Source organism: Schistocerca nitens, chromosome 5, assembly GCF_023898315.1.
Source record: "Schistocerca nitens isolate TAMUIC-IGC-003100 chromosome 5, iqSchNite1.1, whole genome shotgun sequence".
Lineage (NCBI taxonomy): Eukaryota > Metazoa > Arthropoda > Insecta > Orthoptera > Acrididae > Schistocerca > Schistocerca nitens.
This window is the reverse complement of record NC_064618.1, coordinates 438959188-438983426: the sequence shown is the minus strand read 5'-3', so window position 1 is coordinate 438983426 and position 24239 is coordinate 438959188. Positions and strand designations below refer to the sequence as shown.

Below are 24239 nucleotides of genomic sequence, written 5' to 3'. Positions count from 1 at the left end.
GCAGATCGTGGTTGACGTTTCACATGTGACTGAACACTTCCTGTTTCCTTAAATAACGTAACTATCCGGCGAACGGTCCGGACACTTGGATGATGTCGTCCAGGATACTGAGCAGCATACATAGCACACGCCCGTTGGGCATTTTGATCACAATAGCCATACATAAACACGATATCGACCTTTTCCGCAATTGGTAAACGGTCCATTTTAACACGGGTAATGTATCACGAAGCAAATACCGTCCGCACTGGCGGAATGTTACGTGATACTACGTACTTATACGTTTTTGACTATTACAGCGCCATCTATCACAAAGCGAAAAAAATGGTCCAACTAAAACATTCATATTTCTTTACGTACTACACGAATATGTAATAAAAAATGGGGGTTCCTATTTGAAGAAACGCAGTTGATATCCGTTTGACCTATGGCAGCGCCATCTAGCGGGCCAACCATAGCGCCATCTGGTTTCCCGTTTCGAGCTAGACGAGTTTCGTTCTGTGTAGTTTTTTCACTTGATGCTTATTTCGTGAGATATTTGGCCCGGTCACTGTAAATTTTAAGTTCCAGAATAACTCGAAAAATAACCTTCACACGAAAAAATGTTTAGAATCCGAAGATCATTATTTTCGAGGGGGACGTCGGCTATTGCTAAAATTAGCCCACCACCCCAGCCCCCTGGGGGTGGGGTGCGAGCCACCTTTAAAATTTCAAATGGGAACCCCCACTTTTTATTTGAGAAACAGATTCTACATAAAACTACTTACTTTTTGTCTTGAACATTTGTTTTGATTCTTGGTAGTTTGCGCTGTTATTCAAAAAAATCCATGTTCTCATTTTTGCACGGAAAATGCTTACGGATAAATAAAAAATACTTATTCGCCAAGAAACCTTCCACCATCTGATTGAACGTGTACGTGCGAGTGTGGAAGCTGTTATCAAGGCTAAGGGTGGGCCAACACCATATTGAATACCAGCATTACTGATGGAGGGCGCCTCAAACTTGGAATTAGAGTTATACAAATGTTGACCCAAATATTTGTAAAACTCTAATTCCTCTCTCTCAAACCCCACCCTATGGGGAGAGAGGGAGAGTTTCAGTTTTAGCGAATCAAAATTTACGAAGTAAATAAGTATTTTTTATTTATCCGTAACCATTTTCCACGCAAAAATGAGAACATAGATTTTCTTGAATTACAGCGCCAACTACCAGGAATCAAAACAAATGTTCAAGAAAAAATGTACGTATTTTTTATGTAGAATTTGATTCTGCAATAAAAACTGGGGGTTCCCATTTGAAATTTTAAAGTTGCCTCCCGCCCCACCCCCAGGGGGCTGGGTTGGCGGGCGTATTTTAGCACCAGCAGATGTTCCCCTCGAAAATAATCATCTTTGGATTCTACACATTTTTTCGTGTGAAGTTTATTTTTTGAGTTATTCTGGTTTGTCAACTTAAAATTTAAACCCTGTATATTACTATTTACCAAAGACCCTAATTATTTCAAACGTTGCAGGTACATACCATGCAGCCATGGCCTTATCGACGTTACTGACAAACCTGCTGTGGTTTATATGTTTCTATTTAGCATTGGCCACCAGTCAACATTGGCGACGACTCGTTCGTCGTCATCACAACATAGTACATGCATGAAAAACTAGCTTCACTGAAAAATACCGCATCCTCACCTGATGGGTCCAGTGCTGCTTGCAGTACAAAGAGAACACAGCCCAGGTAAACAATGGAGGACAAGTTTATTATTAAGTACATAAACAAGAGCTCCTTCTTGGATCGAGTTATTTACAAGAACTGTTTGTAGTAAGTTATGGTAATCACTTATTATACACAAGTTGGTAAATGGCCAGATGGGATTAATAAAGACAAAGCCAAAAGGTGAGTTCACTATGAAGTGGAACAGTTACAATGAAAGATAATGGCGACAGCCAATAAAAAGTCATCTTCAGTGTACTGTGTAGAAGCCACTTATCGGCTATGCCTGAGGTAGCCACTGGCGGATTCACTTTTGGCGGTGATTAGTGCCGGCTCAGTGTCAAGGGTTCCGATGGTTTCCTTAGCGAAGGTTCTGATTTATAGACCGCTGCTGTGGTCGGCGCCTGACCCAGATCACTCAAAGGCGAAGACTAGCCTGAGCGGCTTTGTACCAACCTAAATATCCAGTGGAAACCACTGGCTCTATTTGCTGTCACGTGACCTGTGGAAGGAAGCAGGTCTGTGTGGCCAGTGACCTCTCTTGGTGCTCATGTGAGTGTGTGCGACTTTCGGTTTGTCGTTTGTGGGTGTGTATCCTGTGACTTCGCTAAGTCAGGTCACTTACATGACGAAAAACACCCTTATACAATAACACCATTTCCTCTGTGCTTTGCTGAACGGGGTAGCCGCGCGGTCTTCGGTGCCTTGTCATGGTTCGCGCGGCTCCCCCCATCGGAGGTTCGAGTCCTCCCTCTGGCATGGGTGTGTGTGTTTTCCGTAGCGTAAATTAGTTTAAGTTAGATTAAGTAATGTGTAAGCCTAGGGACCGATGACCTCAGCAGTTTGGTCCCATAGTATCTTACCACCGAATTCCAAATTTTCCTCCGTGTGTCACTGCTGCCACTACACGTGATGGCAAGTGGCGGTCGCCAGGCATTCACTAAACCCAGACCCTTTCATGAGATTGCCACAGGGTATAGAGTGATTCGTCACTCCAAATCACTCGTTTCCAGTCATCAACTGTAATTTGGCGTCACTCTTCACTCCACATCAACTGTCGCTTAGTATGCTTTACCGAAATGTGTGGCTTATGGGGATGCTCGACCATTGTACCCTAGTCTTTTCAAATTCATACGCTTGGTCGCTGTGTTAGCTAGACTGCTGGTAACACTTTGGTGCTTATGACTGACTCCTTCCGCCTATTTCCTGCGATTTTGTGCAACCACCGTCCGCAGTGCTTGGTGGTCTCTGTATGCAATTACATAAGCTCGTTCTGATCTTGGTTTAGCTGCAGGTGTTCGTTAGCATTTCCACTTCGCAAACACATCAACAACAGTCGACGTACTGACCTTTAGAAGGGCTGAAATATTTGTTGATGGATTTTTAACCCAAGTGACATCCAATGATCTAAACCACATCGAAGTCACTGAGCTCTCTTGATTGACCCATTCTTCTATTGCTGCTTCTCTACTGACAACACAATACTCGGGTTCTCCTCACGTAACAGGGGCGTCCGGATACTTTTGAGCCGAGAGTGTAAATCAGAGACCAACCTACAGTTGTTAAACACTGGCCGCATATTCAGGCGTATGGAATTTGGTCTATCGAACAATCATGATTTATGTTTTCTGTGTTTGTCCTAAATCATTTTAGAGAAATGCCAGGATTTTTCCTTCACAAACACCACGACTAACCACTTGTCCTATCCTATGAAAAATATACTTGTCTATTCTTGTTGCATGTATGTTTTGAGGTATCTATTTTTCATTCGATTATGAAGAAGTATTCTACATCATTGTGAGATGATTCCAAGACGAATAAATTAATAAATTCGTTCCACGCAGCCTCATTCGGAAAGCTTCACCTCATGTGGTACAGATGGTGACGTCAGAGTTTCAGATTATTAAGAAGGTCTCACTTTCACCGAAAAATAATCTCGTTAATAAATGTACATGCATATTTAGATTGATGGATAGTCCGTGTTTGTAGTTCTCATTCTTGCCACGAATCTCATGTGTTAATTGATCCTAGACTGTCAGAATCTGTTCTTATGAAACTGGCTAAGCTGTAACTTGTAAATAATGATCATTTATTAATATCGGCCGTACTTTCTCGTACTGTATACCGCTACACGCGATTTTACATTCCATCATTTAGTCCAATCAAATAGCAGATATATCTTGCAAAAGGTGGGGTAGAAGAGTTTATTTTTTCAACTCGTTCATATGGTTGGAAAGGTTAGAAAACCGAGTTTTGCCAACAAAATTTCGCTTGGGAAAACTTTCTGCAGTCAAAAAATTTCGAAAATTTCGGCCTTTTTTCGGTTTTTTCAAAATATCTCAGTTTTTTTGCTCCTATCGCTTCAACGTCTATTTTCTTTTATAAAGAGCACAAAATTCTCTACAAGTTTGATTCTTGTCTTTTTTTCTACTTCCAATATCTAAGGCGCTACAGCGCCTCAAAAAATACCAATTTTTCAAATTTTGAGTATGGTGGCAAGATACCTTATTTTTGAACACTATTTTTTCAGTTTCTGTTTGTGTAGTATAAATATATTATACATCATGTTATATGTTGGAATTTACCACCTCACTTTCAGGTATTCAATTTCTCTGTATGCAACATGAGGATTGCTGGGCACCCAACTATTGTGATTCATAGGTCACTACCTGAAGTTCACTATGGGCCACCTCAGCCCTGGTATTTGTAAAACTATAAATATAAAAATACATCATTAAGAGACATAGACACACATACACACACACACACACACACACACACACACACACACACACACACACACACACACACAAAATAAATTGTCTCAGGAAACTAAACTATTATCAGCTGCGATAGGAAACCTAATTAGGTAGGTAATTATTCTTGTGAATAAAAGCCACACAGTTGACATTAAAAATAAGTAGGTTTATTACAATTAAAATGCATGGTCACTTACTAAAAAATGTTGACAGTTCTGGGTGTGTAATACTTGAGAGAAAGACATATTTTCCCCCATTTTCTGGGAGACCGCTTGTGATTCAAAATTATAGTTTCAAAGAGCAATCTTACAGATTCTGGTATGACAGACTCTACATCACGTAAAAAATTATCAGAGGAAGGGTACTGTTTTACATCGTACACTACTGATCTTATATCGTCTAATATGATATTTGCAGCTGCTTTGACGATTCGTAGTCTTTATTGCTGAGGATCTGAACCTCTTTTGGTGTACCAATTTTCACTGAGTAGTTGGTCCCCAACATTCTTGAAACATACGACTGCTGGCTTTAAAGCTGTTTCAGCTATCACCACATCGTCACCATATTTCTGGAAAAGGCGAACCTTGACAGTTCGAATATCAAGACGAGGTGATGTGGGTATTTGCTCTAACAGATCGTCCATAGAAAACTGTCATTATTCCATATTGGTTTCCAGGTAGGCAAATATAGCCTAAATGCCTTCGTCTACTTGTGTTGCAGGTCGGTAACCTCGTTTCTGTCCAGTAGCTGAAACACGGTGAAAGAACTTTCTGTAGCAATATCTGTGGTACCACCCATCTGCAGCAACCAAATCATTTACATTTTGAATCCGCTCTATCACCTGTTGACCAAATTCATCACCACGTCGTTTAGCCTGTTCTAATACTGTCGACTGCACTTCCAGTTTCATTACTTTGTAAACAAAATTTCGTTTGGCATATGGTAATCTTAACTGCTTGGTTAAAAAGTTATCAGAATTCCCTTTTGCACGTAAGAAGCATTTCTCTTTGAAATTGAACTGACCTTTTTCTGCGACCGACGTAGCACGCCTGTTGGTTCCTGAGGATGTCGAAGGCTAGCTGCTGTCATTCTCTCATTAATGTACTTCTTGTAGCATGCTTCATGCACCATCACAGCCGGCCGGTGTGGCCGTGCGGTTAAAGGCGCTTCAGTCTGGAACCGCGTGACCGCTACGGTCGCAGGTTCGAATCCTGCCTCGGGCATGGATGTGTGTGATGTCCTTAGGTTAGTTAGGTTTAATTAGTTCTAAGTTCTAGGCGACTGATGACCTCAGAAGTTAAGTCGCATAGTGCTCAGAGCCATTTGAACCATTTTTTTTGCACCATCACATCACTGAGCGTTATCAAAAAACGGGTGTGAGCAGACTCCCTGCTAAAGCACTACAATCGATAAGTGTGCTCAGTCCTTTCTTTTTCACATTGCGTCCACCACTCACCAGTTTTTTCGTAAATGAAACACAAATTCATGTCAGACATACTCATTTTCAGCACCACAACATATACTGAATGGAAGCGACTCCAAACTGTAGGACCCTTATTGTTGTGTGCCAGTAGCTGTCAGCGCGCTGTGAACAATCACCAGAGATAATCGCCTTCCGCCCGCCAAAGAATAAATACGCTTTTGTCCGTTAAAGAACAATTCTTACATACTTTTTCTTATAAGTGATCATTAACGTCAATCAATTGTAGAAAATGTACGGCACCTGCATGCAATCGTATTACATATTGTAACACAAATAAACTTCACGCAATCCGACGTGAATGTGTTCGTAGTTACTGAATATTATGCTGTTTGTCCTGGCCCTGCAATAGAGTGAGATGGTAAATTCCAATGAATAACATGATGAGTAATATGTTTATACTACACTAATAGAAACTGAAATAACAGTGTTCAGAAATTAGGTAATTTGCCACTTTGCTCGAAATTTGAAAAATTGGTATTTTTTGACGCGCTGTAGCGCCTTAGATACTGGAAGTAGAAAAAAATGGTAAGAATCAAATTTGTAGAGAATTTTGTGCTCTTTAAAAAAGAAAATAGACGTCAAAGCGATAGGAGCAAATGAAACTGAGATATTTTGAAAAAACTGAAAAAGGTCCGAAATTTTCGAAGTTTTTTGACTGCAGAAAGTTTTCCCAAGAGAAATTTTGTTGGCAAAACTTGGTTTTCTAATCTTTCCAACAATATGAACGAGTTAAAAAAATAAAATCTTCTACCCCACCTTTTGCAAGTTACAGGCTTTTTTTCTGACAGTTTCACTGGACGAATTGCCTACTGCTAGACAGTTTTCCAGTATTCTATTGGTGAGAGAATCATCCGCACAAAATGTACTACTACATTCTGGAGTCTCCTGGTCGACGGCTGCAGTCGCGTAATACTCTCAAATCAGAAGCATTAAGCAGTAGAGTCGTCTGAAATGCCTTGCAAAACTCTAAAAGGTTCTTATCAGTGCAGTTTCGATGTGAACATAGATGCTCTTTCAGCTTGCAATGAACGACTGCTACATGAGTAACGCCAGTCATATAAATGTGACGGACGTTGCGAGCAGAAGACGCGTAGGGACAACAGTCACCGACGTCCCAATATTCCAGGGATGAAATCAGATGCAGAGAGACCACACGCGCAGTGTGGGAGAGCAGTCTTCAGTAAACCCGACCTCAAAGTAAGAACCCCACGCCACTCCGTGGTGATTCATACTGAGATCATGACGACTGAGTTCATGGATTACAAAGTGACCTCCTTTTATCAGCCTCCAAATGAGAATTGCAGCCTTAGGACACCAGGAAAAGTCTACAAACAGAAAGTACCCTTCATCATCTCTGACTTAACAGTCGCAGTCACATCTGGAGCTATGCAAGGGAGGACAGAATGGGGAAACTGTCCGGACGTGGGCTGGTTATGGGAATGGAGAGTCGATATGTGTTGAAGTAAGATACACTACTGGCCATTAAAATAGCTACACCAAAAAGAAATGCAGATGATAAACGGGTATTTATTGGATAAATATATTATACTAGATCTGAGATCTGATAAATTTTCACGCAATTTCGGTGCATAGATCCTGAGAAATCAGTACCCAGAACAACGGTCTTGATATGCCTGGGCATTGGGTCAAACAGTGGTTGGATGGCGTGTACAGGTACAGCTGCCCATGCAGCTTCAACACGATACCACAGTTCATCAAGAGTAGTGACTGGCGTATTGTGACGAACCAGTTGCCCGGCCACCATTGACCAGACGTTTTCAATCGGTGAGAGATCTGGAGAATGTGCTGGCCAGGGCAGCAGTCGAACATTTTCAGTATCCAGAAAGGACCGTACAGCACCTGCAACTTGCGATCGTGCATTATCTTGCTGAAATGTAGGGTTTCGCAGGGATCGAATGAAGGGTAGAGCCAAGGGTCGTAACAAAATGGCTCTGAGCACTATGGGACTGAACTGCTGTGGTTATCAGTCCCCTAGAACTTAGAACTACTTAAACCTAACGACATCACACACATCCATGCCCGAGGCAGGATTCGAACCTGCGACCGTAGCAGTCCCACGGTTCCGGACTGCGCGCCTAGAACCGCGAGACCACCGCGGCCGGCTGGTCGTAACACATCTGATATATAACGTCCACTGTTCAAAGTGCCGTCAATGTGAACAAGAGGTGACCGAGACGTGTAACCAATGGCGACCCATACCATCACGCCGGGTGATACGCCAGTATGGCGATGACGAATACACGCTTCCAATGTGCGTTCACCGCGATGTCGCCAAACACGGATGCGACCATCATGATGCTGTAAACAGAACTTGGATTCATCCGATAAAATGACATTTTGCCATTCGTGCATCCAGGTTCGTCATTGAGTACACCATCGCAGGTGCTCCTGTCTGTGATGCAGCGTCAAGGGTAACCGCAGCCATGGTCTCACAGCTGATAGTCCATGCTGCTGCAAACGTCGTCGAACTGTTCGTGCAGATGGTTGTTGTCTTGCAAACGTCCCCTTCTGTTGACTCATGGATCGAGACGTGGCTGCACGATCCGTTACAGCCATGCGGATAAGATGCCTGTTATCTCGACTGCTAGTGATACGAGGCTGCTGGGATCCAGCACGGCGTTCCGTATTACCCTCCTGAACCCACCGATTCGATATTCTGCTAACAGTCATTGGATCTCGACCAACGCGAGCAGTAATGTCGCGATACTGTAAAACGCAATCGCGATAGGCTACAATCGGACCTTTATCAGAGTCGGAAACGTGATGGTACGCATTTCTCCTCCTTACACGAGGCATCAAAACTACGTTTCACCAGGCAACGCCGATCAACTTCTGTTTGTGTATGAGAAATCGGTTGGAAACTTTCCTCATGTCAGCACGTTGTAGGTGTCGCCACCTACGCTAACCTTGTGTGAATGCTCTGAAAAACTAATCATTTGCATATCACAGCATCTTCTTCCTGTCGGTTAAATTTCGCGTCTGTTGCATGTCATCTTCGTGGTGTAGTAATTTTAATGGCCAACGGTGTAGGTGTACGTAGCTAATGTGTGGCACAAGCGACATTATTTGGTGCCATACGTTGCGTCTCTACGGTAGTGTTGCCAAAGGTCGCGGATTATGATTTTAGCTTCCCTCGCGGTAGTCCTAAAGGAACAAACAGTGGCTGCTGGTCCTGATGGCCTGCACCGTGCAGATACCAGTTGGCGCAAGCGCGTGAAACGCCCGCCACCGGGTGCAGCGCGGTGCAGACCCGGCAGCGTCCTTGGTCGGGACGTGACGCCGCGGTACGCGGCAGCAGACGGCGGGCAGGTGTCGGCGCGGGGGCCGGCCGCACTGGGTCTCGCCGGTCACGACTCGGGCGCCGCAGCTCGGCCGCACTCGGCCCGTCCCGCCGGCGCTCGGGGAGCTGCCGGTGCCAGGGCGCGGCGCGCTCTCCGGAGCGGGCCGGCAGCTGGAGCTGGAACTCTTGTCTGGAGCCGGTCACGAGCGGCGCGGCGCGCCCATTGAGCGCAACAGTGGGCCGCGACAGTCACGACCCTGCCGCGCTCTCTGCCGGCCATTCACCGCACCGCCATTCACGCCGACCCGCCCCGAGTCTGACGCAACGCCACGCAGCCGCTCCCTCGTCCGTCTGCCAGTCTCGGGCGGCAGCCGTAGAGCGAGAAAGCAGGTGCCGCCCTCTACTCGCCATTCGTTACGACTAAAGTCCGATTCACGAACGATGGCGGTTCGTGCAGGTCGGGGCACGGACGGGGATTGCATTGTCGCCGGTTCCAAGCGACAGCTGTGGTACGCGCGTGCGTGCGCTTTGCGCTTGAAGAAACGGTGTATCCCACAAATTATATCTCTTTCTTGCTTATGTAAAATGTGTCTCTTGCCATCACCGTAAGCGATGATAACTAGAAACAAAAGTAAAAAGAAAATATTGTTTTGTGCTCGCACAGGCTATGACACGCACAGCAGAGCGCTCAGAACGTTACTGAACGCTCATTGGCTGTCGGAGAATGCATGAAGTAGCTGCGCAGAACAAACCTAAACTCGACGGGCATCGTTCGTGACTGCAGCTATAGCAGCTGAACTTCACCTGAGTGAGGTTGTGAAGGGACTGAGTCCGTAAGTGGAACGAAGAGATGAAAAGTGCTGTAGGGATCGCTGCTATAGTAGGTGAGATCAGGAGACCGGTGTCACACGGACGTTCGACAGTGACTTCAACAGATGCCACTTCCGCCCTGCTCGTAACCCTTTACACTGCTGCCAACTTGCTGTACACAGAGAGTTTGACAGCGCGGCGGGCAGAAGAGTTGCTTACTCCTACTGGACATTATGACTACCGCACTATTCAAATCGCACCAGTCAGGACAACATAAGCACACTGGACAAACAAATCTGTCAGTCCCAAAGTGCCGGCCGAAGTGGCCGTGCGGTTCTAGGCGCTGCAGTCTGGAACCGCGAGACCGCTACGGTCGCAGGTTCGAATCCTACTTCGGCCATGGATGTGTCTGATGTCCTTAGGTTAGTTAGGTTTACCTAGTTCTAAGTTCTAGAAAAGAAAATTTTAAACTGAGATTTAAGACGGGGCCTCGGGACCGTGATGTGGTTCACCACGTCGCTGAGATCTCCACTCAAATGTGGAGGAAAATAACTGCAATGGGCAAACTGTACATCGGCTTTCATGCCATAAATACAAGTGATTATCTTATGGTACCGCGTTGCCACAACTGTGGAGATCTCGACCACGTTCTGAGGCACTGTACCAGGGGGTCGGCCTGCTCAAAATGTGGTGAGGACGAACATGTAAGAAAAGACTGTAGGGCTGTAGCAGTCTGCATCCCTTGTAAGAGAAGGGGCAAAAAACCTTGTGGCGCCACTGGGCGAAACTGCCCCACCTACAGACTCCTGGAACAAAGACTAATTTCGAGGATAGACTATGGCTGAGCAAGCCAAAGCGAACAGGATGCCCAAAAGAAAATCCCCGAGCAAAAGGAGGAGGGATGCCATGAGGGCAAGTGCCTTTAAGTTATTTTTGAGGTCGCTCACTGACGCCACAATCAATACCAAGGATGCGAGTACTCAAACGGACTCTACCACAATAGACAGAGGAACTCAAACTGAGCCTCTTACAGGTAAGTCTCCCTCCTCCCAAAGCCGGGAGACAAGGCCGACTAAAGATCAACGGCAATGGCATCCTGTTACAGAGACTGTGGCAATCTCAACGAAGGAGAACAGAAACATAAACGAACCAGTTCAGGAAAACAAAATAACTAGCTCTAGTGAACCAGCCACAATAGATCCTGTCGTGAGATTGCCACCCGTCGACCCAGTCAGAGTCTATCCAAATCTCGAATTCACAATGCAACTGGCAAGATTAGAGCAGCCGACTACCCTGACCACTGCCTTCAGACACGTGGTCCGGGTGGGACATGAATATGGTAGGAGAGTCACCTTCTCGGTAATGGAGGCAGTAGACAGAATCCAACTCAAGTCAGTGAATCTCCCCACCGACTTCGGAGCCCTGCGGCACTTACTCAAGAAAGTCTTCGAAAGACGTGGCGAAAAATTCGACCTGGACGATATCTACGAACAAGCAGTTTTGGCAAATGGACGCATCACATTTGACTGGAATAAGACTTGGCCAAACGACAGAATTCACACATACGAGGGCGGTTCAGAAAGTAACCTCCGATTGGTCACATTGCGGGTTGTGGGGGGAGTAGCGACGCCATCTGTGCGTTCACGCACTCAACAGGTCAGTCGGCATCAAGCCGTGGTCGAGTGAACGTCGTACCTGCGCTAGTTTAGTTTTTGTGGCAGTTTGAAATGTGTGCTGCAATAGAAAACCCCGCCAAATGTGAAGTGCGTGCTGTCATAAGGTTTTTTACAGCCAAAGGATATTCTGCAGCAGCTATTCATCGTGAGCTTTGTGCCGTGTACGGACCAAGAGTTATGAGTGAAGGAGTTGTCCGTGAATGGGTACGTTTATTTAAAAGTGGACGAGAAAACGTTCATGATGAAGAGAGGAGTGGTAGACCATCATTGGTGACTGACGAACTCGTTCAGACAGTTGATGCAAAAGTTCGTGAAAATCGACGTTTCTCAATGTCGGAGTTGTCTACTGGTTTTCCACAGATTTCTAAGACTCTCTTGTACGAGATAGTGACAGCAAGATTGGCTCCAGGCACAAGCGGGTGATTTTTATGCAGAAGGAATTTCAAAGCTTGTGAAGAGATACGATAAGTGCCTCAACCTCTATGGACACTATGTAGAAAAATAGTGCAAAGATGTAGTTGTAAGATGTATATATTAAAATATTTTTATTTAACTTGGTGTATTTTTTTAAATCAACCGGAGGTTACTTTCTGAACGGCCCTCGTATTTTCCATAAAAACTAAATGACGAAAATCACCATTGGCCAACTTAACGCCCACAACAGCAGACTTGTGATGCAGGAGCTACGTAAGGAAGTGGAGGAGAGGAGACTGGATCTGGTCTGTCTGCAAGAGCCGTACTCCCTAAATGGAAAATTAGTTTTCACAGCTGCGACCTGGCAAGTTATAAGCAGAGGGGAAGACCCAAGATCGGCAATAATTATAACCAACAAACTCCTAAGAGCCATAGTTCTAACACAGTTCACTACCAGACACTGCAACGTCGTGGAGCTGCAGTCTCCATCCGGAACCATTATCTTCATTAATATGTACTTTCAGTATGGTGATGACATTGAGAGACACTTGGCACACCTTACCACAGTCATCACGGCGTTGCGGTGGCGAAAAGTAATTATAACTGCAGACATAAACGCTAAATCCCCCCTATGGTACAGCGGCACCAGGGACCCAAATGGAGAGAGGGCAGAAGAGGCCATCATGGCCTTGCAGCTGGTGGTGGCAAACAAGCCTGGCAACCCTCCGACCTACGTGGCGGGAGGTGGCCAAGACACAAACATTGATGTGACCTTGGCTACGCCTAATGCTGCGCACCTTATCCAGCAGTGGGAAGTTGTAGAGAACGCCACCACTAGTGACCATAATCTCATCACTTTCAGTGTGGGAGACAAGGAGAGCCGCTGGGCCATGGGGTGGGAGGTGCAATATAATTATAAAAGAGCCGAATGGGAGAAACTTGCTAGGGAGTGCGATATTCCTGCACTACCAGAAGGTGACGGACACCTGGACATTAACGTTGACAACAGAGCTGAGGAACTGATGACAGCAATAACTCGAGCGGTGATGGCTGCTGTACCTACTAGGAGGAAGGCCATAGCGGCCTCTCCGTCACCATGGTCAGCTGAACTAGAGGAGATGCGCCGGTCTGTCAGAAGGCTCAGGAGGCACTACCAGCGCAGTGTCGTCTGGCTAGAAAGACAACGATGGCTGCAGCTATACCGGGAAGCGAAAGATAAATTCCACAAACATTTACGTGAAGTAAGATCTAAAAGCTGGGAACACTTTGTTCCAAACCAACTTGCTCTAGATCCTTGGGGAGTTCCCTATAAGCTTGTCCGGGAAAAAATTCCGCTCTCCGATGGAGCTCTCAACCGTCAGGCGTGGGGATGGGATGACGGAGTCCTGGCAGGAAACTGCTGAGGTCCTTCTCCAGTCCCTGCTGCCTGATGACACAGCGGATGGAGAGACAAACGAACAACGGCAGCTGCGAGAGAACTACAGCAGCAATGTATATGGAAACGATATGGCAGTCTACCCATTCTCTGAAGAGGAGGTAGCTGCCCATATAAAATCCCTGAAGATAGGGAAAGCTCCCGGGCCAGATGGCATTGTGGCGGAGGTGTTGCAATTTCTGGCCCCCCAGATAGTCGCCCCTTTAACTCACCTATACAACGAATGTCTCAGGCAGCAAAAGTTCCCTCGAATTTGGAAGAGGGCAAATGTAGTGATCATTAAGAAAGGAGCTGACAAAGAACCAGCAGAAACAAAATCCTACCGACCAATCTGCCTGCTTGATCTGCTTGGGAAGGTTCTGGAGAGACTGCTGGCTGACAGACTGGCTGCGCACTGAGTGCTGTGCGGGATGAGCAGCAGGCAGTTCGGCTTCAGGCCTGGGCGATCGGCATCTGATGCAATCGCCCTGGCAGTTGAGGTCTGTGGCTCTACCCCGTACAAGTACGTTGTCGGCATCATGGTGGACATAAGTGGCGCGTTCGACAACCTGTGGTGGCCTTCGCTCTTCTCCTGTTTACGGGAGAAGAAGTGTCCAGGGCCGCTATATGGGTGTCTGAGGAGCTATTGCGAGGATTGGGAGGTCTGGCTATCATCCCCTGGAACAAGGGTAAGAAAAACAATCACTAAGGGATGTCTCCAGGGCTCCGTACTAGGTCCCCTGTTTTGGGACATCCACATGGAACCCTTATTAGACAACTTACAGCAAAGTGACGAAGTGCTAGAGGTGATAGCCTACGCCGATGTCCTCCTCCTACTGGTTGGCGGCCGAAGCCGAGAAGACATAGAGCCTAAGATAGAACGAGCAATAGAAACACTACAACTTTGGTGCCGGAACACTAAGATGAAGATTTCACCAGCTAAGTCCACATACCTCCTTCTAAAGGGACAACTAGTTCGGAATCCAACAGTCAGGATAGAGGGCTCACCAGTTCTCAGGCGACGTGAGACTCGATATCTCGGCATCATCATTGATGAAAGGTGGTCATTTGGCAGGCACATTGAAACCGTAACTCAAAGAGCTTTACAAGTATTCAACAACCTCATCTCCATTGGACACAAACGCTTCCATCTCCCACCACATCTCATCAAACTGTATCACAATAGCATAATCACCTCCATAGTGGGTTACGGTTCGGGAATCTGGGCACACAGGCTCACAAGGGTGGTGCCCTCCATGACAGTGAGAAGAGTGCAGAGGAACATGATTATGAGATCAGTGGGGGCATACAGGACCACACTGGGAGGAGCCCTGTTAGTCATAATGGGACTCTGCCTCTTAGATATCAAAATCCGGGAGCAGGCCCCTTGGTACTGGGCAAAAAAGGGGAACCTGGAGAAAATAGAGGAAATTCTAGGAAGCAGGACCGAAAACAAAGTTGAGATTAGGCTAAGAGGGGATCAGTTGTGGCAACATTCATGGGAAGGCGAAGAAACAGGGCGCAGAACTTTTGACTTATTACCAGATGTCAGGGAAAGAATGGGAATGTCATATTTTGAACCAACCAGGGGACTGATTCACTTTCTCACTGGACATGGACCCTATTCGACATACTTATGTCGATTCGGGATAAAGGCGACACCCGCGTGTGACAGTGGTGTTCCGGAGGGTACTCCTGACCATGTAGTCTACGAGTGCCCCCTTTTCAATGATGTGGCCTCAGTGTTACGTGACCAACTACCCCATAATGACACGTATAGACTACTGAGACATCACGACACCTTTCAGACTATTAACAAACTGGCTAACGCGATATCACAGAAAGTCTTAAAGGACTACCTGAGAGAACCAAACTAGCACCTATTAGAGACCTACTGAAATACCGATAAAGTCTAGTACCCTATTCCCAAACCGCCTGGGCGCGGAAAGGCCGACTTCTTCAGTCTAGAATCCGCCGTGCCTCGGGATTAGGGGGAGTGGGGTGCAACTTCACCGATCCAGACAACGCACCTAATTTGACCTTAGGATAAGTTTAGTTGTAGGACATAGTTCATAGATACTATTCTTAGGAACCTGCAGCGACCAACTCCATGGCCTGCCCAGTGTCAGGGGCACGCTCATTGGGGTTAGCTCAATGAGCAAGGCCTTATAGTAGGTTTATACTTTCAGCTGACAAATTTGTAACGCTGCAGGCTTTAGTGACTATTTTATAGATAGTTAGTTAGGTTACCACTTAGTACTCAATTAACATACTAATTTGCCCATTGCAGTATCCATATAGCTTTCCTACTAACTAGATACTAAATCACACTTAGTGTTATATCCTAGCCAGTAATGCCAACCGAGCCCGCTGCCAAAAAGGTTGGCAGCATCAAAGTCCGGACGCCGTCCGCATAAGCAGCGCAAGCGATACAGGAAATCGCCGCAAGTCTGCGCGCGCCACCGCTGGCTTCTGGTTTCTTAAGCGCTGGAGTCGCGAGCGCTAGGACAGTTCTGGATTCGCCGCTCAGTTGTATACTCGCCACCGAATTGTGTACCTGCTAGTCAGTTGTGTGTTCATCGCAGCAGATTTGTTGTTTGTCGTCAGCCGACGCTGACCAAGCCGCTCCGACTCGAACTAGACAGATTTCTGTAGACCATGTTCACCACTGTGTTCTGTATCGTCGTTAATAAAGATAAGTACCGACTTTCATTTAATCCGAGTGTTTGGGTTACATCTTTCTGTTCACTGTTCCAGCGGTCCGGTCGGTCCGCTATTAAAAGTGTGGCGGTGACTTCGTAGGCCGTTTCTACAGCGAAGTGTTGTCGCTACGAAGGCCGTCACAAAACTGGCGACGAGGACTTCCGAACTCGTGTGCAGGGCTGGTTCAACTTGTTTCTTGAGATAGAATTTTGGGGGCTGGTTTAATTTGTGTTCACTATGTCTGCCGAATTACAACAGTTGATCTTGTTACAGAGTCAGCAAATACAAAGTCTGGTGGAAGCAATCGCCAAACAAGCGGCTAATCCACCACCACAAAAGGAACAAGCACAGGCAGCACCGCCTTTTCGTGCTTTTCAGGCATCACGAGAAGAATGGCAAGAATATTTCGCGCAGTTGCAGGCGCACATGACAGTCTACAAAATCACAGGCAATGAGCGGCAGCTTTATTTAATTTCCACTGCAGGCGTGGAAGTCTATCGACTACTTTGTAAGTTGTTCCCGGAATCCAAGCCAGAAGCTTTGGACTATGACGTTGTTGTTAACACGCTTGCTGAGTATTTCGAGTCGCGAGTTCATGTGGCAGCGGCCAGATTCAAGTTCTTCAGATTAAAGAAACTGCCACATCAATCTAATAAACAGTGGTTAACAGATTTACGGGGCCTCACCCGTCAGTGCCGATTTAATTGTGTGTGTGGAGCTTCATACAGTGATGTCATGTTACGCGACGCTATTACTCAAAACATTGCAGATTCTCGTATTCGTGCTGCTATCTTAAAGTTGCCTGACCCGTCATTAGAGACTGTGATGAACATTATTGAAGCCCAAGATACTTTTGACTATGCTGAGTGTGAGTTAGATCAGCCGTGTATTTCTCAAATTGCCTGTGCTAAGCAAGTTATGTCACGCCCGCGGCCCCACCGGCAGAGTCAGACTGTAAACACTAGCCGGCCGCGTCATGTTAAACACATTCGTCAGCCGCGTGTGCAAAATGATAGAGTTAAGTCTTGCCCTAAGTGTGTTCTTGCTCATCCTCGTGAACGTTGCCCGTTAAGAAACGCGGTTTGTCACTTTTGTCAAAGGAAAGGACACATCCAGACTGTTTGTTTGCGTAAACGCAAGAACAATTCTAGTGCTGCCCAGCCCATGGATATTCATGTTCTTCAAAGCCAGCCCGCCCAGAAGGTCGCGTTTAAAGACTCTTCCACGGTTCGTGTGGGTAATAAACTTGTTCGCAATAAGCCACCCACCCAGCCCTCTGCTATGCGACCCGAGCGTACTTCAAACGCTGTAAACAGTAATGTACAGACTGCAAGTGAAGCGGGAGTTGTTGTTCCACCCGCCCAACCCACGTGTTGTCGTAAGCAGCGAACACGCGCTAAACGCGCTGATTTTGTGTCTTCCGCCTCCGCTGCACCGATCCAGAGACAGTGTAATAAACTATTTGTGAAGCTACGCATCCAGGATAAGACCTTCAATTTTCAATTAGACACTGGTGCGTCTGTGACTCTCATAAATAATGCTACGTATGCGGCTATCGGCCGCCCTAAACTTTCAGCGGCAAAACATTCTTTGGCTACTTATAGTGGAGAACAAATTCCTGTGTTAGGTGTATGTAGCGTGCCAGCCACATTCCGTGGCAATACAAAAATAGTTTCATTCACAGTGCTCCGCGCTACAGACAGTGTAAACATTTTCGGATTAGACTGTTTTGACTTGTTTGGCCTGTCTATCCAAGACAATGTGTTGCAACTTAATTCTGTTGTTGTTCCTCAAGACAGCATAACCGATTTGTGTAAACGATACAGTGACATATTTAAAGACGAACTCGGTTGTGCTGCGAACTTTGCCGCTCATAGTACGTTAAAAGATAATGCTCAGCCTCGATTTTTTCGTGCTCGTCCAGTGCCTCACGCCCTCTGGGCACCTGTAGAAGATGAACTTCGTCGTTGGCAAAACAACGGTGTTATTCAACCCGTTTCAGCGAGCCAGTGGGCTTCTCCCTTAGTTATTATAAAGAAACCGTCTGGCAAGTTACGTTTGTGTGCTGATTTTAAGTCGACAGTTAATCCTCAGACTGTCATTGATTCTTTTCCTTTACCTAGACCGGACGAGCTGATGGATAAGTTAGGGGAAGCTCGTTTCTTTTCCAAAATTGATCTCCGTGAAGCATATTTGCAATTGCCCCTCGACGAGCAATCACAACAGTATTTTGTCATCAACACGTCGTTGGGGTTGTTCCGTTTTCTGCGTTTTCCTTTTGGTTGTGCGTCAGCTCCAGCTGTTTTTCAGCGTTTTTTTGTCCCAACTTTTGGCTAATGTGCCATCGTGTTGCAACTATTTAGACGATATTGTTGTGTCCGGTCGGACGCCTGCTGAACATTTCCGTAATTTGGAGTGTTTGTTTACAGTGTTGTCTCAGGCAGGCCTACGTTGCAACATCGATAAATGTTCATTTTTCCTTACGGAGTTGGAGTATCTGGGTCATGTTATTAATGCTCAAGGCATTCATCCCTCCCAGTCACATTTAGCAGCTATTGTTGATTTGCCCGCCCCTCGCAATCTGCATGAACTGCAAGCAGTTCTTGGCAAATTGACATATTATATTAGGTTTATACCTAATGCATCACAGATTGCTGCACCGTTGCATCGTCTCCGCCGTAAGAATGTTCCGTTTGTGTGGTCAGCTGATTGCCAATCAGCCTTTCAGCAGCTTAAAGAGGCTTTATTGAATGATCGTTGTCTGGTCCATTACGACCCTAACAAGCCTCTGGTGTTAGCTTGTGATGCCTCTTCTTTCGGCCTCGGTGCTGTGTTGTCTCACCGAGTCGGTAACACCGAACGTCCTATTGCGTTCGCATCTAAATTGCTAAACAAAGCTCAGAGTAATTTAGCCAATTGGACAAGGAAGCGTTGGCTATTGTGTTCGGTGTCACAAAATTCCATCACTACCTTTATGGTAGACCATTCTATTTAGTAACAGATCACAAGCCCCTGACGTCACTGTTTCATCCGTCTAAACCAGTTCCTCAGCGGACAGCTCAGAGACTACAACGTTGGGCTCTTCTGTTATCACAATACCAGTATGAGATACTGTATCGCCCTACAGCTCAGCATGCAAACGCTGACGCGCTTTCTAGATTGCCGATTGCTGCGGATGATGTCTTCGATTCCTCTGACGACTCTTGCCATCAGATTGACGCCGATGAGCATCAATCCCTCCGGGATTTTCCGATTGATTATCGTCAGGTGGCACGTGAGACAGCTACGGATCCTCATCTGAGTTTACTATTACGTTTTGTTCAACGTGGTTGGCCGTCCAAGGCAAAGGACATATCGGATCCTGTGGTTCGTCGCTATTATCCGCAACGTCATCTGTTGTCTGTTTCGCACGGAGTTTTGCTGTTACGCACCGAGAATGACCAGCTTCGTGTAGTGGTTCCCCAAGTGCTCCAATCCAAGGTCCTCGACTTGTTGCATCAAGGTCATTGGGGAGTGGTCCACACCAAGCAGCTTGCCCGCCGTCATTGTACATGGATCGGCATTGATAAGCAGATTACGCAGATGTCTACAGATTGTTCGACGTGTGCCGAACACCAAGCTGCTCCGCCTCAACGCTATTTTGAGTGGGCACGCCCTGCCGGTCCCTGGCAGCGAGTACATATTGATTTCGCTGGTCCATATTGGAATTCTCGTTGGCTCATCGTGATAGATGCATTTAGTAATTTTCCGTTTGTTGTGCCCATGCAGTCTACAACGTCTGCACAAACTATACAGGCGTTGACTTCAATTTTTTGTATTGAGGGTCTTCCAGAAGTTTTAGTGTCTGACAATGGTCCACAATTTACCTCTGCTGAATTTGAAAGTTTTTGTTCTGCCAATGGCATTCGCCATGTTCTTACTCCGCCGTTCCACCCTCAATCGAATGGTGCAGCGGAACGTTTTGTACGCACATTCAAGGATCATATGGACCGCCTTCGTGCTACGCACTCTCGTCAGCAGGCCCTCATCACGTTCCTGTCGTCGTACCGGACCACGCCACGCGACGGCCCTTCGCCTGCGGAGCTTCTCCACGCCCGTCGTCATCGCACCCTACTACGGTTGTTGCACCCCCCGGATCGACCCGCCGCTTCTGAGCATCGCACGCGTTTTCAGCGCAACGACGCCGTTTTTTTCAGAGTTTATCACGGTCGCCGCCGTTGGGAACGTGGTACCGTGATAAGTGTCCAGGGTCGCGGTTTTTATACTGTTCAAGGTGCTACTGGGGTGCACAGGAGGCATCAGAACCAGTTGCGCCGCGCTGGCCGCCCGGATTCTGCCGCTCGTTCTTTGTCCACAGATTTGGTCCGCGGCGGGTTCCAGCCGCGCCTTCCGACTTCGCTGCCGCCCCCAGGGCAGCAGCAGCAGCAGCCGTCGCCGCTACCACGCCGACAGCCCGTCCCGTTGATGCCTCCCGCGCAGCTTCATACGGGAGTGCCCCGGGTGGTCGCTCCAGCGCCTGCGGTCCCTCTTCAGTCGCCACCGCCTTCGGAGCAGATGGACGTCGACCCCTCAGCCGGGCCGCCTTCCCAAGCGGTGGCTGTGCAGCCTGTACTGCAGCCGCTTTCCTTGGGCACCCCCAAGGAGTCTGACACCGCAGCGCCTTGTCCGGCGCCCACTCAGCAGCCGTCGACGCAGCGTCAGGAGACGCTGCCTCTCTTCGTGGGTCCCGACGCCCCGTCGCGTCCAGTACCAGAAGCTGCGCCCGTGTTCACAGGCGTGCACCCTGACCTCGGTTTTCAGTCGGTGTTTCCCGAGGCCCCGCGCAGCCAATGCTGGGGTGCGGACCGGGGACTGCCACCGACAACAGTCTCCGCCCCGGTCTCTTCTGCTACGTCTGCGGCCAGACCCCTCCCCCGCCGTCGACGCTCGCCACGTCATTATTCAACGACGGTGCGGCGATTTGGGGGGGAGGAGTGTTATATCCTAGCCAGTAATACCAACCGAGCCCGCTGCCAAAAAGGTTGGCAGCATCAAAGTCCGGACGCCGTCCGCATAAGCAGCGCCAGCGATACAGGAAATCGCCGCAAGTCTGCGCGCGCCACCGCTGGCTTCTGGTTTCTTAAGCGCTGGAGTCGCGAGCGCTAGGACAGTTCTGGATTCGCCGCTCAGTTGTATACTCGCCACCGAATTGTGTACCTGCTAGTCAGTTGTGTGTTCATCGCAGCAGATTTGTTGTTTGTCGTCAGCCGACGCTGACCAAGCCGCTCCGACTCGAACTAGACAGATTTCTGTAGACCATGTTCACCACTGTGTTCTGTATCGTCGTTAATAAAGATAAGTACCGACTTTCATTTAATCCGAGTGTTTGGGTTACATCTTTCTGTTCACTGTTCCAGCGGTCCGGTCGGTCCGCTATTAAAAGTGTGGCGGTGACTTCGTAGGCCGTTTCTACAGCGAAGTGTTGTCGCTACGAAGGCCGTCACAAAACTTAGAATAGCTGCAACTTGTATAAATGTATAAGTATGGCTCTGAGCACTATGGGACTCAACTGCTGAGGTCATTAGTCAATGTATAAGTATCCTCGGCCCACTAATCACATAAGGTAGTGGGCTATATTGTATAATTAATAAGCTTTTGGAAATAAAGAATTTTTTTTTTACAAAAAAAAAATGTTCTAGGGGACTAATCACCTCAGAAATTGAGTCCCATAGTGCCCAGAGCCATTTGAACCATTTTTGAACCAGCCCCAAAGTGGATCACGCTAACATCCTCCCTCTGCCAATTGCCTCAGCTGGCGATGAAGCAAGTCCACCAGTTTCTTCACATGTCCCATGTCCAACTGAAGCCACTCACTGATGAGATCCCATAGAGCTACCGAATCGTGAGGATATTGATTGCTATGTTTCACCTGTTCTTCCAAGTACTCTCAGGCTTTGTCTGTGGGATTGAGACCAGATGATTTAACCAAGCCCTGGTGCCTTAGTGTTTATCAAACCAGTAACGTATGCGTGCCGCCCTGCGAACACGCCTGTTGTTGTCTTGGAAAATGGGGATGTGCAGGGCGTACTTATCACGAAATTGTAGAGGAAACGCCGGTTGCTGTCGTGGAGCGATTCTAGGCGCTTCAGTCCGGAACCGCGCTGCTGCTACGGTCGCACGTTCGAATCCTGCCTCGGGCATGGATGTGTGTGATGTCCTTAGTTTAGTTAGGTTTAAGTAGTTCTAAGTTCTAGGGGACTGATGACCTCAGAAGTTAAGTCCCATAGTGCTCAGAGCCATTTGAACAATCTGATGGCGACATTGGAACTGGAGTGCAAGCTCAGGTTAAGTCAAGTTTGGGAACAGAAAACGATCATACTGCTTTTCTAAGGAAATACCACGGCATTTACCTTACATGACGTGTGGGAACCGTTTTTGTAGAAGAAAAGGCAACTCTCGGTCACCGAGCGTGTTGAAATAAACATCTTGTTTCATGTTCACGGTAACCTTAATGAGTGGTTCTAAGTCAAGGAGCGATTAACACCACCGAAACTACACAAGAACTACCTCCTGCCTGAATTACACCCCCTCATATTACGGATTATACGCGTCGCTGGTCTGTCAGCACACTGAACGCGTCGCATGAATTGAAAAGAGGCAGATCAAGACTCCATCCAGAAAATATCGAAGTTCTGTACTGTCTCACCCCCGAAGGCCTGTAGCTTTATGTGCTGGTGTGAGGAATACCCTTTTGTGAAATAACCATCTCCAAGGCGACTTTTCACGTATTCCCTTCACAAGCGGTTAGTCACGTTGGGCAGCTTGCGTTGATACACCATCAAATCTGGCAGCTCGATTCGTGGTGTGTTTATAGGCTTGTCCAACACAGCACCTCCTTTCTGCCGCTCTGTCACGTTCCACGTTGACCCATCTTACTGCTCTGACTCCGTACTGCCACACAAGAGCAGTTCACTGCCATCACTCAAGTCAGCGGTTGAAGGGCTCACGACCTGACAGCTGCTCTACATTCCTTTCTGCGCTTTAAATCCAGCTGTGTGCTCTGTTAAGGGGGTGACTAATTTATTGTCCGGTGTGTTTACATTCTGGGAAACGCTTCCGCGTAAGAACGCAAATTTTCCCTATGCTGACTGATGATTGGAAAAACTAGGGATCTGAACTGTTAATACTTTTAATATTTGTATAGTCTGTAGATATATGCCACACCCTAAAGCGTCGTGTGAGTGTCATATTTGGTCTTTCGGAAGTTCTTGGGACAGTTAACGTATGAGAGTATTGGACGAAAAATCAACTTTCATATAAAATACACTGTTCACAAAAAAAGTGAAGCAGCTAGTAGACATTATCGGATATCAATATAACTTGATACAAGTACACTCTAACAGAGGGTACATAAATTATTCGAGTTGCATTCCCTATGACAGGTAGAATGGCCACCAGAATACGTTGGTATTGTTCCAGTTTTGTTACTAGACCTGTTCGGGTGAATAATGAACATGAAGAGCATCTGTTGTTGGGCGATCACTGTGAAGGACATGCAGATGCTTCGTACTCGAGCGAGACAGCGTTATCATCACCTGAGAAACTTATAAAGGGGTTTTATAGTCTCCATTTGGCCGGCATGTCGAATCGTGCAATATTCACATTTCTGGTTCATTAGAATTTGACAGTCTGCATGGGAACGTGAGGGCAATTGTAATCGTAATACAGGTTCCAGTCACCCAAGTCTGACCTCCAAGATCGCCGTATTGTACACCAGGTACATCGTACCCCCTTCCCATCTTCACCTGCCACCCGAGAACAGGAAATGGGCTCCTGCAACATTTGTAAGTAGCCTGTTTGCATGTTGGCAGCGCTATTATTTTTATTTTTATTTTTTTAGAGGAAACTCTATGTTGGTAAGACATGCATTGTGAAGTGAGACGCAAGGAAATATGTGTTTGATTGGTAATGTTTGGGCAGTAGAATTATGAC

The 24239-nt window shown here is 46.9% G+C and overlaps 1 protein-coding gene across 1 annotated transcript in view; it reads left to right on the top strand.

Moving 5' to 3' along the window:
- The first annotated feature begins 17432 nt into the window (after nucleotides 1-17432).
- The window catches only part of LOC126260511 (proline-rich protein HaeIII subfamily 1-like), a 70468-nt gene continuing 63661 nt past the window's right edge, over nucleotides 17433-24239 (top strand). Inside the window, exons 1-2 of the mRNA XM_049957844.1 lie at nucleotides 17433-17646; nucleotides 20626-21105. Coding sequence (XP_049813801.1) covers nucleotides 17433-17646; nucleotides 20626-21105 — 694 coding nt within the window. The remainder of the gene's footprint in view (nucleotides 17647-20625; nucleotides 21106-24239) is intronic.